The sequence below is a fragment of the Protopterus annectens genome, chromosome 6.part0 (assembly GCF_019279795.1).
Source record: "Protopterus annectens isolate FY-2018-M chromosome 6.part0, PAN1.0, whole genome shotgun sequence".
Lineage (NCBI taxonomy): Eukaryota > Metazoa > Chordata > Ceratodontiformes > Protopteridae > Protopterus > Protopterus annectens.
The window spans coordinates 1,334,176,189-1,334,193,132 of record NC_056737.1 but is presented as its reverse complement, the minus strand read 5'-3'; the positions used below and the strand labels follow the sequence as shown (position 1 = coordinate 1,334,193,132).

Below are 16,944 nucleotides of genomic sequence, written 5' to 3'. Positions count from 1 at the left end.
CTTTTCTCCCCAGGCCTCCACTGAAAATGGGCTTTCGGGCCCAGTGGACTTCCCTGGTTATCAAACTGGAAATAAATAAATAAATAAATAAATAAATAAATAAATAAATAAAATATCTCCTTCTCAGGGCAGGATCTCAGCACTTTCAGTTCTCAAAGGGAAGAGTTTTCACAAAATGTCTGGCTCTGGCCATTGCCTTTTGCAGACAAAGGAATATCCAGATTTACCCATACTTAGATGACTGCCTTATTCAGGCAGACAGCCAGGAAAAGCTGCTCAAGCACTTGGCCTTTGTAAAGACCCTACCAACCTTCCTAGGGTACACAATCAACAAAAAGAAATCGAAACAGGTGCCCACCCAAAGGATTATCTTCCTGGGAGCAAGCCTGGGCACAGCATCCAAGATGGCATTCCTTACACCAGAAAAACACATTTTCCTGACAGCCTATTTTTCTCAACTAGCCACCAGACCCCAGTTCTCTGCAAGGAAGATCCTGCAAGCTCTGGGGCTCATGGCATCTTGCATACTACTCATTCCATATGCCAGACTGCATATGAGGAAACTTCAGTGATACCTAAAAAGGCTTTGGTGTCGACACTTTCAAGACCTGGAGACTCTTATACCTATAGTTCTTTGCCTCAGAAAAGATTTTCTTTGGTGGGCAACAGCATGTTCCCACAAGAAGGAACTACCTTTCTCACCGGCCCACTGCCGCCCAGACCCTCACCACAGATGAATCGGACTATGTTTGGGGTGCACACCTGGACGGTAGGTGCATACAGGGCCAATGGAGCCTGCAGCAAATCCCTTTGAACATCGACCAAAAAAAGATGATAGCTGTCCAGCACGCCTTGATAGCTTTTAAGCTCCTTCTCTCCCCAGGGGCTCTCCTCTTCAAAACGGACAAACACTACTGTGATGTGGAATATCAGTAAGCAGGGAGGGACTCACTCCTACCCTCTATGCAGACTAGCCGTGACCCTTTGGCACACAGCCTCTGCCATGCAACTGCACCTGTTAGCACAATGCATGGAAGGTTCTCTCAACTCTCTGGCACACCAGTTAAGCAGAAATCTTCTGGACCCACACGAGTTGCAGCTCAACAGAAAAACCTTCACCCTAATAATACAGAAATGGGGCACCCCGAAGGTCGACCTCTTTGCCTCCCTAACAACCATCAGCTCAGCAAATTCTGCACCAGGGAGCATCACTGCATGGCTTGGAAAATGGATGCTCTGTCCTTTCCCCTTGGTCAATCTATTGGTCTATGTCTTTCCTCCACTACCTCTCATCCCCAGGGTACTACTCGAAATAAAGGAGGAAAAACCAAGGACAATTCTTATAGCTCCAGACTGGCCTTGCCAGCACTGGTACCTCTTGCTGCGTAGCCTGTCCCCACTGCCACCTTGGCATCTTCCTCAGATTCCAAACCTCCTGACCCAGAAGGAAGGGGAATTCATGCATCCCCAATTGCAGACACTCGGTTTGGCTTATTCCCTAACCCCGGATCAATCTGCCAACCTCAGTAAATAAGTTCTAGATGTTATAAGTGAGGTCAGACACCCTAGCAAGTCTTATGCTGACAAATGGAAAAGGTTCTGCACCTGGATCCAAGCTAAGGGAGCCAATACGGCACAGCCCTGCCTCACTCCCTCTCATCCCGGTTACTTAGCTGACCTACTACACAGTGGCCTCTCTTTTTGCTCTATGAAAATTAATGCCTCTGCTATCTTTGCTCATTTCCCCACTGTGCAGCCCTTTTTCTCTCACCCTTTGATCAAACAGTTCCTATGAGGGGCTAGCAACCTGAGGCCACCCAGAAGAGCACCAGCCCCAACTTCGGACCTTAACTTTGTGTTGGAAAAGCTAACCCTTCCCCCTTTCAAACCAGCTACTTTTGCAGAGCTAAATTTTCTCTCCTGGAAGACAGCTTACCTTCTGGCCATCACTTCAGCCAGAAGAGTCTTCGAGCTGCAAGCGCTCATGGCTGTGGACCCCTTCATCATCTTCCATGCTGACAGAGTATCCCTCAGAACTAACCCATCCTTCATGCCCAAGGTTGTGTCCAGTGTGGCTTTCAGCCAATCCATTCATTTGCCCACCTTTTTTCCTAATCCCCAGAACAAGGGGGAAAGGATCCTCCACTCTCTAGATGTGCACAGACAGCTCAGATTCTATCTAGACAGGACTAAATCCTTCAGAAAGTCTGATCAAGTTCTTATTAGCTTTGCTACAGGGACAGAAGGCAAAGCCATTTCCAAACAAACCATTTCCAAATGGATAGCACACTGCGTCCATTTCTGCTACAAGCAGCATGCAAAGCCTCCACCCAAGGGGGTCTGGACTCACTTGACCAGAGCAGCCTCCACCTCTGCAGCTTTCCTCAGAGGAGTCCCCACCAGGGATAGCCTGGAGGCTGCCACCTGGACATCTGTTCACACTTTTACCAAAAAATATCACCTGCCTCTCCTCCAAATCCAGGGCAGGGTTTGTCTTTGCAGTCTTGTAGGGAATCCTAGCCAGCCCCTAGTTTCCTTGATTGCCATCCACCCATTTCCTCAGCTTTGGGAATCAACCCAAATGTGATGACTGCAACAGTGAAACATGAAGAACATAGTATAGTTGTGTACACTTACCATAAATGTAGATGTTCGAGTGTATTCACTGTTTCAGTCCTGGTTTCCCTCCCTCCATCCCCCTTTCTTCCCTTTCCCTACAAGGGGTATTTAATTTCTACTGGTGGGGTTCTTTCACCAGAACCTGCTCCTTCTTGGGGGCTCCTGACAGGTTAGGGCAAGAAAAACTGATGTAATGGCGTTGGCTGCCTTACTTTATACTACTGACGACCTGATGTCAGTCCTGAAGCAACAGCAACCGACACAGAAATACTAAGCCTCTGGTATTCGAGCCGGCCGAGGGCTACCCTGGCAGGGATAACCCAAATGTAATGACTGCAACAGTGAATACACTCGAACATCTACATTTGTGGTAAGTGTACACAACTGTACTTTCTCTTGGTAATTTAGGATATATTTTTATTGATGCTCATACACATATATCTACACATGTATACATGCACTCACATGAATATCCATTTATGTATATGTGTGTGTATGTGTTGCGGGAGCATTTGCATATATTTATATAAGCATGCACACTTTTTTTTAACCTTTAATATTAGCCTTCACTCATGCAGTTTTTTTTTTCAGCTTTGCTTCAAACTGAACTGTTAATATAATGTGCTCTCTTTCTTCATTATGAAAAAAGACAGTGAAATCTTTGAAGCACTGATCTGTATCTCATTCTGTAGTTTCATCAGTGTGCTGGACAAAGTAAAAGATTAGGGATAAGGATAACTACTCATAATGTCAGATCCTGGCCGTAGCCAACTTACCAAAAATAGTCCTCATTCCAGAGGGGGAGAAAAAGTTCATTTAAGGATTTAAACAGATGTTTGTTGTCTACTAAAATATGTCAGTACTGTTGCATAAAAACTTTCTTTAATTATATATTTCATTTTCATTCTTTGCCCTCCTCATTTTAGTTTCCAGCTTGAGTGTCTTTCTAATAAAGTAGAACACCATGTATGAAGTGGATGTTCTTCCGTTTCTCCATCATCTGCTCTATTCCTTCTTAGCATAGTAGATTGTGACCTTACCTTCTGATGTGCATTTGCATTAGGATGACTGACTGCTTCAGCCAGTGCACCTTGTTGCTTGCTAATGTTGAGAATGCCGGTCTTCTAGAATTTCACCTGCAGGTGAAGTCGACTGTTGGGCATGCTGGTTAATGTTCATCACTACTACTTTTGTATTGAGCTCTAAACCATTTCTGGATTTCTTGACCAGATTTACTTAAATAATGAATTTGCCATATGACGGTTCTATTAACGGTGTGGAAACTTCTCAGAATAATACTGTTCACTGTACAATTCCAGTGCTTGTGCATAGATTATTTCAGCATGTTGCACAAATTGCTCTTCTGTAGTAGAGTTGCACCCTGATCTCAAAGTCATTACTGCGTTTTGTTTGTAAACATTTTAGGACATAAATGCAGTACCTTATTGTTTTACAGTGCATTGCCTAAGCTGAGTGAAAAGAAGCAAGCTTTTAATGCCTACAAAGTTCATACTGAAAAAGAAGAGAAGGAGGAAGCAAGGCAAAAGTACAAGGAAGCGAAAGAAGCATTTCAGCGGTTTCTTGAAAATCATGACAAAATGACATCGACAACAAGATACAAGTGAGTTTAAACAAAAGTAACACATTCTTGTTTAACTAGTTTTGTTTTTGTCTGTAAAGTAAAAATAGATGGAATAAAAACACTGCAGTTAAGATGAAAAGGATAAATGGTTCACTTAAGATGAAACAAATCCAAAAGCTCGTAAGAGTGAGCCAAAACAATGTGGCAGTCAAATAAAAAAGTCTCAGTAAAGTAGACGAGAAGTTTACTGAAACATTAGTGCTTTTACAGTAAATAAAATCACTGCTTCATCAGTCATTAAAAATAAGTGAAACACTCCCATTGTTTAAGGACAAAACCTATAATATTGCATCCAGTCAAATGATACAGTGCATCAGTAGCTTAGTAACAATCTTGCAGTAAAGCAAGATTGTTGCTAAGCTATTGATACATTGTATAATTTGATGAAGCAGTGATTTTATTTACTGTGAAAGCTCTAACATTTCAGTAAACTTCTATTTTTTATTTTATTGAGAGTTTGTCGTTTTTATTTGACTGCCACATTATTTTGCTTCACTCTTATGAGTTTTTAAAAATACATAACATTTGTTGCTCTTAATGAAAATTCTGTGAATTTGAATTTACACTTTGAGTGTGTTTATAAAGAGTTTAATCATAAGGCAGTGGCTTGGCTGAGGGAATTGCAACTTTGGAGGATTACTGCATGTTTCATTCTGAAGGCCTTCCATAGTTTGTGGCTGTTTTGATTTCCACATTTTGATCCCAGCAGCTTGATATATTTTTGGATTTTTTTTATGCCCTTCTGTTCCCATGTTGCAGTATTCTTAGTGTGGGATTTTCCGCCTCAGGCGACCTGAATGTCTGCTACTATACAAAAGCTTAAGCCTGGTTGCTGTAGGTGCATGGGACATCACACGTAGGGCCATAAACCAGGGGCCTTAAATGTGATGTCTGCACACTCACACACACACACACACACACACACACACACACACACACACACACACACACACACACCTCAGAGTGATTCTGCCACAGTCAAATGTTAGATCGATCGCATCACTCCTCTACTGTCAAGACTGTTGGGGATTTTGTTCTTTTACTATTGCTTGAGCTTGGTTTGCTGACTTCGCTTTAGCCAATGTCCGCCAAAAAGGGTAAATACCGATGTGGACACCAAATTTCGCATAAGGACTTGCATGACTGTTGCATTTTTTTGCCCAGGCCGGGAATACGACCATACCTCCTGCTCCATTTGCCAATCCTTCATCCCAAAGACACTCAGAAGCAGTCTGGCCACCCTTAATCTTTACTTAGAAAACCAGAAATTACAAAAGTTGGCACTTAGAATGGATCTTGAGTCGGCCACCCAGGTGGAACCACCATGGGAAAAGGCTAAGATTCCTCGGCCTACTTCCTCTGCCTCTCTGCCATCGGACGCCTCACCAGCTGCCGATCTTGGAGTTGAGGGGACGTTCGCTAGAGCCATCTACTTCACCAGTTCCTCTTGAGGAAGTTGCTGCTGAGGTACCGGCCAGCACGTCCATGGAAGTTGCTCAGGCAACTGTTTCAACCAAAGTGGGGGGGGGTGCAGGCTCCACCGGACTCCCGACTGGAATGCCAGAATCTGAGGCCTCAGCCTTAGCTCAAGCCCCAGAAACTAGGCCTTCTCCCAAAACTACTCCTTTGAAAAGGAAGCAAAAAACTAAACATTTATCTCCTGCTGAGGGATTTACCTGACTGGCAGTCTTTCACTCAGTCTCTAATGCAGGCCTTCATGGCTCTTGGGCACTCGACCTCCTTTCCCTCCACCATCCCTGGTTCTTAGCCTTGTCTCCCTCCACCATCCCTGTCCTTAGCCCAAGGCCTGCCTCAGCTACTTCTATTCCCCTGCCCATTTCTCAAGAAAGAGAAGAGGAAGAAGAACTTTACTCTTCAACATCCAGTGAGACCATTACTTAATCATCACAGATTGCTCTCCCCTGGAATATTATTCCACTGATGAGGAATCCATAATAGGGGACTCTTCCCCGAAGACATTACCAAAATGAAAGAATATTTCAAATGGGATACTTCCCAAATGACTGAAACTCAAAAAAAATATTTTGAGTTAGTTCAAGTTGAATCCCTTTCCCCTTCTGTCATTCCTCCAGTTATACCTGCATATCTGAATGCATTTGGTTCAGTATCCAAAAATCCTGCTTCTCAGCCACCAGCTCCTAAGAGACCTGACCGTTTCTGTAAGGTGCCTGATGACCATAAATTTCTTGTGAAACCCCCCTTAGCAGACCTGGCAGTCATTGCTGTAGCCCAGACAAGCAGTCAAGACTGATCCCATCCTCGTCCCTTCTGCCTACAGACAAGGACAGCAAAAGTATGGACAGGCTAAGCAAGAAGTTTTGCACCTCCTCAGAGCTGTTAATTATCAAATGCGTAGGATTAAATATGCCTTGGACCTGGTATCCCAGGCATCTTCTCTCCTATCCTCCATGCCTGACTCCCCTAACAAGACAGAGTTGCAATCAAAACTATCCCTGGCATATCAGGTAGCCAGACATTCAGTTAGATGCAGCTGTGATGGAGCTGAAGCTTCTCCTAGGTCTGTTGCATCCGGATCAATGCTACACCGATACTCATGCCTAAGACTTCAACCCCTGCCTGAGGACTTCAAGTCCAGAATTCTTGATGCTCCACTAGAACATAACCTCCTGTTTGGTAAACAGTCCGCTGAACTATTTAAAAACCTTCAAGAGAAAAGTAAGGAGCTTCAAGATGTTAAACACCTTCTGGTGTTTCCCATAACTAAATACTACCAAAATTATCCAGGTAAGGCCACTTATGTCAGGAGAACTCCCTCCACTGCTACACTTCCTTCTTCCAGGCACAGAAAAGGAACCAGTAGACAGACCTCTTCCAGACCAGCCTGCTCCCAGATAGCGCTTTCATGGCAGAAGTGACATAAACAATGCCTGACTGCCTTGCCCACCTCCCCCTGCCAGCTCATCTCTTCCACTGCCTGCCCCTTTGGAGAACTATCACTACAGGTCGCTGGGTTCTGGCAGTAGTGGAAGAGGGATACTTCCTTTCCTGGAAAGAAAGACTCCCAGCACGGGGCATTCCATTTCCACCATAAAAACAACTACACCCTATTCCCAAATCTTACAAGATCTACTGACCCATGGAACCATAAAGCCTATCCCTCCAGGACAAGAAGGAAAAAGTTGGTTCTCAAGGTTATTTCCAGTACCTTGCAGGCCAATTCTGGACTTGTCCTTTCTAAACCTCCTCCTGAAAGTTTCAACGTTCAGAATGCTCTCTCTCCAGACCCAGGAGGCCTACCTCCACATCCCCATCAGACCCTCTCACAGAAAGTACTTACGTTTCTCTGGGCCCAGTTCTCACTTTCAGTTTACTGCCTTGCCCTTTGGTTTATCCACTGCACCCAGGGTCTTTACCAAATGCCTTGCTCCAGCCATAGCCTATTGCAGGACCAAAGGCATTCAAATCTACCCCTACCTAGATGATGTCCTTATCCTTGCAGAAAAAGAGGCCATCCTAAAAATCCACCTGCAATTTGTCATGTCCCTACTGCAAGGTCTGGGGCTCACCCTCAATCTACCCTAATCATCCCAAACACCACAAAAGGACAACATTTTTCTCTGGTGCAGAATCAGAACAGACCTGATGAAGGCATTCCTTTTTCAGGACAAGGTAACTTCCCTTACAAGCCACTTCCAGGACCTGCTCCAGGTCCACCAACTATCATCAAGACTATTCCTGTGACTTATGGGCCTTATGGCAGCCACCATTCCTATGCTACCATTAGCCAGGATGCATATGGGGAAGCTGCAGTGGTATGTAAAGAATGTGTAGTCCCAAGACAGCCACCCTCTAGAGTGCCAGATTTCCTTCCTACCCTGCCTAAAGACAGAATTAAGGTGGTAGATCCAAGAAATTCATACAAACCCAGGCCTTCCACTCCACCTCCCCACACCAGCTCAGCACATGCATACAGACACATCAGACCTGGGTGGGGGGTTACCATGAAGGGCCTCAAGGTGCAAGAGAGCTGGCAGCCATCCCTACAGAAAAAAAACACATCAATGTAAGGGAGATGACTGCAGTCCTTTTGGCACTGAAAGCCTTACTTCCCATCCTACAGCCAGGTTCCCTTCAAATCATCACAGACAACACCATAGTCATGTGGTGCATGAACAAACAGGGGAGGGCTAAGTCCTGCCTCCTATGCAGGCTAGCAATCCAGATTTGGGATCTAGCCTCCAAAAACAGTTTGTCCCTGCAACCAGCGTACATCTTATCCAAGGACATTCACTAGGTGGTTGCTGTCAGCAGATCATCCTCTCTGCATCATGAGTGGTTGCTGAAGAGGGAATTTTTTCTAGACATTGCTCACCGGTGGGGTTCACCTCAAGTAGATTTGTTTGCCTCCCTCCAGAACAGACATTTGAAAGTTTTGTACCAAGAACCACTCACCACTAGCTTGGAGAGCGGACGCCTTCAGCATTTCATGGAAGGGGCGGTTTCTGTATCCATTTCCTCCCTTCCCTCTCCTTCAAAAGGTCCTCCTGAAAATCAAGAAGAGCATGCCAAAAATCTTGCTGGTGACTCCCTACTGGCCAAGGCAGCATTGGTTCCCCTGCTACTATCCATTGCCAAGGGCAGTCACCACAAGTTACCCCACAAGGTGGAACTACTCACCCAGCAGAAGGGAACACTCATCCACCCTCGCCTACAGATACTATGTCTAAACACTCTGGGTGATAAACTTTTAATTCCCTTCAGACACCACTACTCCGAGGATTTGCTTTTGGTCCTGAGGGAGGCCAGGAAACCTACTACAAGGAGATCCTGTATTTCAAAATGGAATAAATTCTCCAAATGGTGTCTCCAAAGACAGAGGGGAATCCCTTACTAGTGGGTGGCCCTCTAGTCTTAACTTATGTGTAAGAACTTATCAAGGCAGGACGTTCGTACTCCTCAGTTAGTCCACCTATTTGCTATCTCTGCCTGCTTTACCCTTAGACCCTCCTTTACTCTCCAGGCTTGAAGTTAACTTGTTCCTGAAAGGGGTCTTGCACATCAGGCCACCAAGGAAACCTGTTCCACTGCCTTGGGACCTGAACTTTATCCTAGAAAAGCTCACACTGGCCCCATTTGAACCAGCCAAATGTCCACATGGAAGACGGTCTTGCTGGTAGCCCTCATCTCAGCTGGAAAGGGTGTCAGAGTTAGCAGCACTCATGGCTTGTCCCCCCTACACTATCTTCCACAAAGACAGGGTGACCTGGCATACCAACCCTTCTTTCATGCCCGAAGTGGTCTATGAGCTATCTTTAAATTAGTCCGTTTACCTGCCCATCTTCCCCTCTTCAACCAATGAAAGTGAGAGAATACTCCATTCCCTGGATGTGCACAGGCAGCTAAGTCCATCAGAAAATCTAATTAACTCTTTGTATCTTTCCATCCCATGGCACTGGGCAAGGCAGTCACCAAACAAACTTTCTTCTGCTGGATCAGAAAAATTATCTGCTTCTTCTACTGCAATGGTAAGGACCTACCTCAGGGGATAAGACACATTCAACTAGGGGCCGTAGCATTATTCAAAGCCTTCTTTAAAGGCCTGGACACAGCCTCCACCCTGTAGGCAGCCACCTGATCCACTATACACACCTTTACCAGACATTGCAAATTTGACTACACTTCCTGAGCCAGAGCAGGGTTTGCTAGGGCAATCCTGCAGGGATTTCTGGACTCTGCTACCTCTCCCTCCGCCATTCCTCCTCCTTAAGCTGTGGTACTCTCCCACACTAAGAATACTGCACTCACCCACACTTAAGAATACTGCAACATGGGAATAGAAGGACATAGCCATAGCTGTCCTTCTCTTCCATGTTGCAGTATCCCCCCCCCCCCACCTATGCTCCTAAATTCATTTTCACCTGTCTATGGAGCTCCCTGGAGCACCACCCAGAATATGGTCACAATGGCAAACAAATGGCGCTTCACACTTCTGGTGGACTTCATTTGGCTCTTCTTAACTGTACTGTGTGAGTGGGCAGTCAGATGTTCTTCGTGTTTCACTGTTGCAGTCATTACATTTGGGTAATCTGCTGACAGGTTGCCCTCAGTCGGCCTGATTAACAAAGTCTTGGGTCCTGCGTCGGTTGCTGTCCCTTCTTCATGATGTCAGGTCGTTAGGGGTATAAAACATGCAGCCGACACCATTACATCAGTCTTTCTTGCCGCGTGGTGCCAGAAGCAGTTCGCAAGTGCCGGTCGGCCGACTCCTGAAATTTTCGTTTTCGAGTTTCAGAATCAAAGTCTTCAACTAAAAGCCAAGTACCCCGTTGGGGGAACTTTTTCTTGCTCCTTACCGATGTCAGTAAAAGTTAATAATTGTATTACTTGTGGGAAGTAAATACCTCATAAGGATTTTCATTTGTACTGTATTCCTTGCCTAGGCCCTGACCACAACATGCTTTGCTGTTGGTTTTGTGCTAAATTTAATCAACGCACTATTAAATGTCATTATATTTTTGCTTATGAATATTTTGGCTCGAGATTTAACTATCCAGAAATGTCGTCACTTAGCAATCTGACTACCGGAATACCTAAAAAAATGCAAAGAAAAAGAGACGGACCGTCTAGGTCCAAAACTGATGACGAAGCTACTCCTAAGCCAGTCGCCAGTTCGTCGGTACTCAGTGAGGTGCTTTCACAGCTCCTGATACCCGCTACTACAAATTCACAGGCCTCTATGAGACCCATTTGGAGTTCGGTATGCAGCGAGATACTTTAAGTATTGAACCCGCGGATGTCCGTACCTTAGATGGGATGGCACCGGCTTCTGAGGGTGTTTTCAGGCCTAAAGATTTGCATATTAAACAGATGCCATCTTCAAAACTAAGGCCAAAAAATACCTCTGTGTCTAAAAAAATGACGCTTGGGCCACGTGTACAGGCCCCAATGCCTAAAAAACAAATGATCAAAATGGCTGAGGATTTAATTACCATGCTCAGGGGTACCCATCCCCATCCTGCTAAGAGGCCTAGGCAAGGCAATGACTATGAATCTTCAGATCAGGTTTCTGTTTCTTCTGATTCCTCTTCTGATCAGGAATTGTCTGTTCCCACTTATGAGGACTCTGATGCAGAAGATTCCATTCCTTCTGCTTCTCCTTTTGAGGATTTTTCTTTTGGAGAAACTTTGCATACCCTAAGGAAACACTTTCACTGGGAGAGTCAGGATTTCTCAGAATCTAAAAAGGGACTTAGGGATTTCCTTAGTCTTCCTCAGCACAGGCCTTTGGCTATACCTCCTCTTCTAGACATTGTTTTCTCATAGTCCAGTGTGACTCCTGATTCCCTGCCTCCGGCTCCTAGTAAGCCAGACAGATATTACAGGGTTCCTGACTCCCACAAATTCCTCTTTAAAAACCCTACTGCTGACCCTGAAACCATTTCTCTGGGTCCCAAGGGCGTAAAGGCTTCTACTTCCAAAAATCCTACCCCTTCTGACAGAGATTCCAGGGCGCTGGATAGATGGGGTAAGAAGGTTTACACGTCTGCAACCTTGGCAGTCAGGGCTTTAAACTGTTAATTTCATGTGCTTAAATTATCAACAGCATGTCATGGGTTTACTTAAACAGAAAATTATGTTGATTTCTGACTGTGTGGAAAATAAGAGTTGCAGGATTTATTGCATTCAGCTGAACAAGTTGGAAAACATACTTTGCAATGTGGTTTTGATTCCTTGGAGGCCTCTTGCAGGGTTGCTGTAATGGGATCTGTGATAAGAAGTCATGCTTGGCTCAAGGAGCAAAATCTGCCTGACCATGTTAAAGCAAAATTGTTGGATGCTCCTTTACAACAGGACAGTCTATTTGGTAATAAGGCTGAAGAGGTTTTGAAAAAGATGGAAGATAAAGCTAAATTATGCAAACTGTAAGTGCAGCCACCCAGGTTCAGTAGGCACTGACCTACTAAGAACTGGTCTTTTCCAGTACCCATTAGAGCCGCTCAGGTCAAACCCAGACATTCCAAAAGCTCCAGGTTTCAGTCGCAAGGAACTTATAAAACGAAGCAATGGGGTGCCTCCACCTCCAAATCTGGGAGTAACAAGGCACCTTCCTACGGTAAACAGTCTCAATGACTTTCCACTGCAATCACCAAGCCCTTATCTTTTGGCCGCCCCTTTGGGGGGAAAACTGGCACTTCATGCACGAAACTGGCAACTGATTACCCAGGACAAATGGGTTTTAAATATAGTATCCCAGGGATACAGATTTCATTTCCACATGTTGCCAATCCAAAACGGATGGCCAGATCTGCCTCCAAATCAGTGGGCAGAGGCCCAGAAACAAGTTATGTCCCTCATGAATATGGGGGTTTTTATTCAAGACTTTTCCTGGTACCCAGAAAAGACTAATCACGGCGTCCAATTCTGGACTTATCCATTCTAAATATATATCTGGACATTCTATAATTCAAGATGCTGACTTTCCAGCAGTTACTACCTATGCTAGGCAAGGATGCCTGGTTGGTAACTCTAGACTTAGAAGCTTACCTGCATATCCCAATCAGGGAATCTTGCAGAAGATACCTCTGCTTCAAAGCAAGCTATTTGCATTACCAGATCTGAAGTAGGAGATTCATTTGTCTGCAACCTGTGGTTATGGATCCGATATCGGATCCGAACCGGCATGGTTTACCAGCTATGGATCCAAGCTCTCAGCTCCTCCCCTCACCCATAATGCCCTGCTCTACCCTCATGACCTCAGATCTCGTTTGCCGCGCATGGTGACCAGATTGTTTTTCCAGTTCTCCAGCTAAGTGATAGTTTCAGTGTTTAAATTGTAAAATTTAAATAATTTTTTGGTTGATTTGTGTGAAAGTGTAAGTTTCCCTTTTTGTATCATTACTTTTTTTTTAGAGTTTAATCTAAAATTTATATCCCTCCCCTCGCTGGTAGCGTAGTGTGTGTGTTGGGCCTGTGAGTGATTTTTGTTTTAGTTACTTACCTTAGTTATAGTAACTGTTATTTGTTAGCTTGGGATGTCTGAGCAGCCCAAGGCTATTTTTTCTAAATGCTGTGAGTGTGGCCATAAGCTTTCCCCAGCTGATGGCCACACTCGGTGTGTTAGATGCCTGGGGGTTGAACACCTCACATCTGGATGTTCCATTTGTGCAGGGTTCAACCCCAGGGCATTGAAGGAGCGGAGGTCCAAGCTTGTTTTGGCGGGCCTTTTGCCGCAGGACTCAGCTCCGACCTCCGCTCCTTCGGGAGTAACCGTCCCCACGGTTATTCCCTCTCCGGCTCCCCCTCCTCCTCCTGGGACTCAACCTCCCGCTTCTGGTTCGGAGGAGAGGGATGCTAGAAAAAGGGACCGGAGGGAGAAGCACCATAAGTGGCGGGCCGAGACCTCTGTTTCGGCCCCGCCAGCCAAGCGGGCTTCTCCCCCGGCTCCATTGTCGGCTGGATCTCCTCCTCGGCTCCGGTCTCCAGTGTGTTTTTCACCGGGACCTGAGGAGGAGGAGACCCGATCTCCGTCGAGGCTATCGAGGAGGCACTCAAGGCCTACCTCGGTAGCCTCGTCGAGATCAACGTACAGCCTATCGGATGCTGATCTGGACCGGATGATGAGAAGGTTCATCCAGGCCCAGATGCAGATGGAGTGCTCTTGCCCCTGGGGAGCTCGACTTTTTCAAGCCGATTGCTCCTTCTCCGACCCGCTACCCTGGTTCGGAGCAGTTGGAGCCGAGCAGCTTCGGAGCCGGGGGTGGGTCGGCGCCGATAGTACTTGGTACTTTGGATCCGACCCTGCCCTCGAGTGCATCGGATCCGACCTCTCGGAGCCTGGATCCGAGCCTCAGATCCGGGGGGATCAGTGCTCCTTCGGCGCCGTCTGTGTCGGAGCGCACTGTCCCTTCGGATCCGGCGCCAGCGCCCGATCCTCTCATCGGATCCGAGGGAGCCATTGTCGGATCCTTTGGTCGGTCGGCTCCTTCGCCTTTGATGTAGTGGAGAGGGCCCTGTTGAGGGTCTCTGGACCCCGGCACTTGTTTCGGCTCCCGCCTCCCTCTGCACTGGGTCAGGCTTCCACCATCCGCCCTTGGGACAGCCCGCTTGTGCCCCAAGCTGTTCCTGGAACAGGTTGCTGCTTGAGGAGTCCTCTGACAGCCCCCAGAGGATGTTCCTCGCAGCATACATGCAAAGGAGGCACATTGACTCCCCGAGTCTCTCACGGAAGACACGGATTTGGAGGAAGGAAGGCTCCCACGGTCACCCCGAGGATGTCTCATTTGGAGACATCATGGAAATGCTCCGTATAAGGGGTGGTCTGCCCCAAGTCTTCCTCGGACGAGTCCGTGTTCTTGGAGGCATTTGAAGCGGGCCCGTCTACCTCTTGAGTGTCCTCCTGCCGACCCCTGGTGGACCTCATTACCACCAGGGCGTGGAAGGAACCGGACACCGTGGAGCCAATCCCTAAGAGGCCCGACAGGATCCTCAGCCCACCGCCTGACCGTGCCCATTGGAGTAAGGGGCCTCCAGTAGATGCCATGTTGACGGCGGCGGCCACCAAGAGGGAACTTGCTCAGGAGAGTCCTCAGTCCATCCCGAGCAAGGAGTCTCGGATGATGGACCGCTTGGGGAAGCGGATGTTTAGTTCAGCGACCTTCTGTAAGGCGCTGAACTACCTGGCACATCATTAGGATGCAGCGAGATCTCATTAAAGAATACGCTGCATCCCCAGAGTCCATGTCGGAGGAGGACAAAGTGCTGCACTCCACCCGCATGGCCACTCTTAGATCAGTTACCAATACCTCTATGCGGCTACTCTCCCATGCTACGGAAGGTGCCGCTAGAGCCGCAGGGGCAGGTCTAGTCACTAGACGCCAGGCCTGGCTCCGTCATTGATTTCTCTGAGCCCTTCAAAGCGTCATTTGCTAACGCCTTTGATGGTTCTGCCTCTTTGGCAAAACCGTCGACACTTTGACCCAGAGCGAAGGACGGAAGACGCTGTCTGCCGCCGAATCCGCTTCTCTGCACCCCAGAGGCCCTACTCTAGGAACCAAAAGGGTAAGAAGAAGATGTGGTTCCGAAGTCGCAGCAATCCCAGCCTGCTCCGGACAACCAGTCCTTCCGTGGCAGAGGAGGACAGGGAGGACGCCGCCCTAGAGGCAGAGGGGCTCCCAGGAACTTTGGGTCCAGAGAACCCTTCTCTGAACGGCCCGCAGCAACCCTGAGGGTTGCCCAGCTGCTCCACTCTGGAGGCAGTCGGGGACGCTTTCGGGGCACCTAGCGTAATGGGAGTCCATAACATCAGACCGCTGGGTTCTCCAGATCATATCCAGAGGATACCGCATCCCTTTTCGTCACTTACCAAAGTTGAAGTCCCTCCCAGACGTTCCACCCGGTCAACGGGAGGCCGCTGGCAGAAATTGGCCATCTGCTAAAGAAAAGAGCCATCCGCCCGTCCCCCAGACCAGATCGGATCAGGGTTCTACTCAAGGTTCTTTTAGTGCCAAAAAGACGGGGATCTAAGACCAATTTTAGACCTTTCTCTCTTGAACCTGGCAGTTCCCAAGGAAAAATTCAATGGTCACTCTGCAATCTATTCTCCCCCTTCTGGGAGAAAATCACTGGATGTGTTCTATAGACCTCAAAGATGCGTACTACCACATCCTAATGAACAGGCGCTCCAGGAGGTTCCTCCGCTCGCTGGGAGCCAGTCACTACCAGTTCGGGTCCTTCCCTTTGGTCTCACCACAGCCCCCAGGGTGTTCACCAAAGTATTAGCAGTGGTAGCGCCCACCTGAGGCTTCAGGGGTGCAGGTCTTCCCCTACCTGGACGACTGGCTCCTTACTGCCCCAACAAGGCATCTACTACTATTGGCGAGACTCCTTTCTCCATCTTGCTCCCAATCTGGGCATTACAATAAATACAAAGAAATCCAACCTGGCGCCCACACAGCTCTTAGATTTTATAGGGGCCATGTTAGACACAAGGAGTTTAAAAGCCTTCCTCACTGCGGACAGAGTTCAAAATCTGCAGCTCCAGGTGCGGGCCATTCTTCACTCAAGTTCTGTTCTGGCAAAGTTGGTCCTGAGGGCTCTAGGGTCCATGGCGTCTGCTATAGCACTTCTTCCTCTTGCCAGGCTCAATGTGCGCATCCTCCAGTGGACTCTCTTAGTACAGTGGTCATACCTTGCTCTCCCTATGCATCATCCCATTGCGATCAGCAAGGCTTGCAAGCGGTCCCTCCTGTGGTGGCTTCACTCCCCAGATCTCCACGGAGGCCGCCCATTTTGTGCTTCTCCCCCTCTTGCCACGGTGACCACGGACGCCTCCCGCCTCGGGTGGGGGCATTTTATGGCCGGACCGTCCAAGGCACGTGGAATGATTCAGAGACCTTACTGCATATCAACGTTCTAGAGATGAGAGCAGTGCTCTTAGCGTTAGCACTTCAGGACTTTCTTCCCTTGGGAACAATTGCGATTCAATCGGACAACATGTCAGTTGTCTGGTACATCAACAAGCAAGGGGGAACGAGGTCTTACCCTCTTTGTCGAGAAGCCATGAGAGTTTGGGAATGGGCAATCTCCACCAACCACTTTCTAATAGCAACGCATTCCGGTCGGTCCAACATCCTGGCGGACAAGCTCAGTCGCACAAGTCTGACCCCTTACGAGTGGTCTCTCAATTTTCAAGTAGCGGAACG

At 47.4% G+C, this 16,944-nt stretch overlaps 1 protein-coding gene across 3 annotated transcripts in view; it reads left to right on the top strand.

The window, feature by feature from the left end:
• The window catches only part of PRPF40A (pre-mRNA processing factor 40 homolog A), a 3,102,395-nt gene that overhangs the window by 1,160,965 nt on the left and 1,924,486 nt on the right, over window positions 1-16,944 (top strand). For all 3 annotated transcript variants that reach the window (XM_044074905.1, XM_044074903.1, XM_044074904.1), the window contains exon 13: window positions 4,076-4,240. In XM_044074905.1, the coding sequence (XP_043930840.1) occupies window positions 4,076-4,240 (165 nt within the window). The remainder of the gene's footprint in view (window positions 1-4,075; window positions 4,241-16,944) is intronic.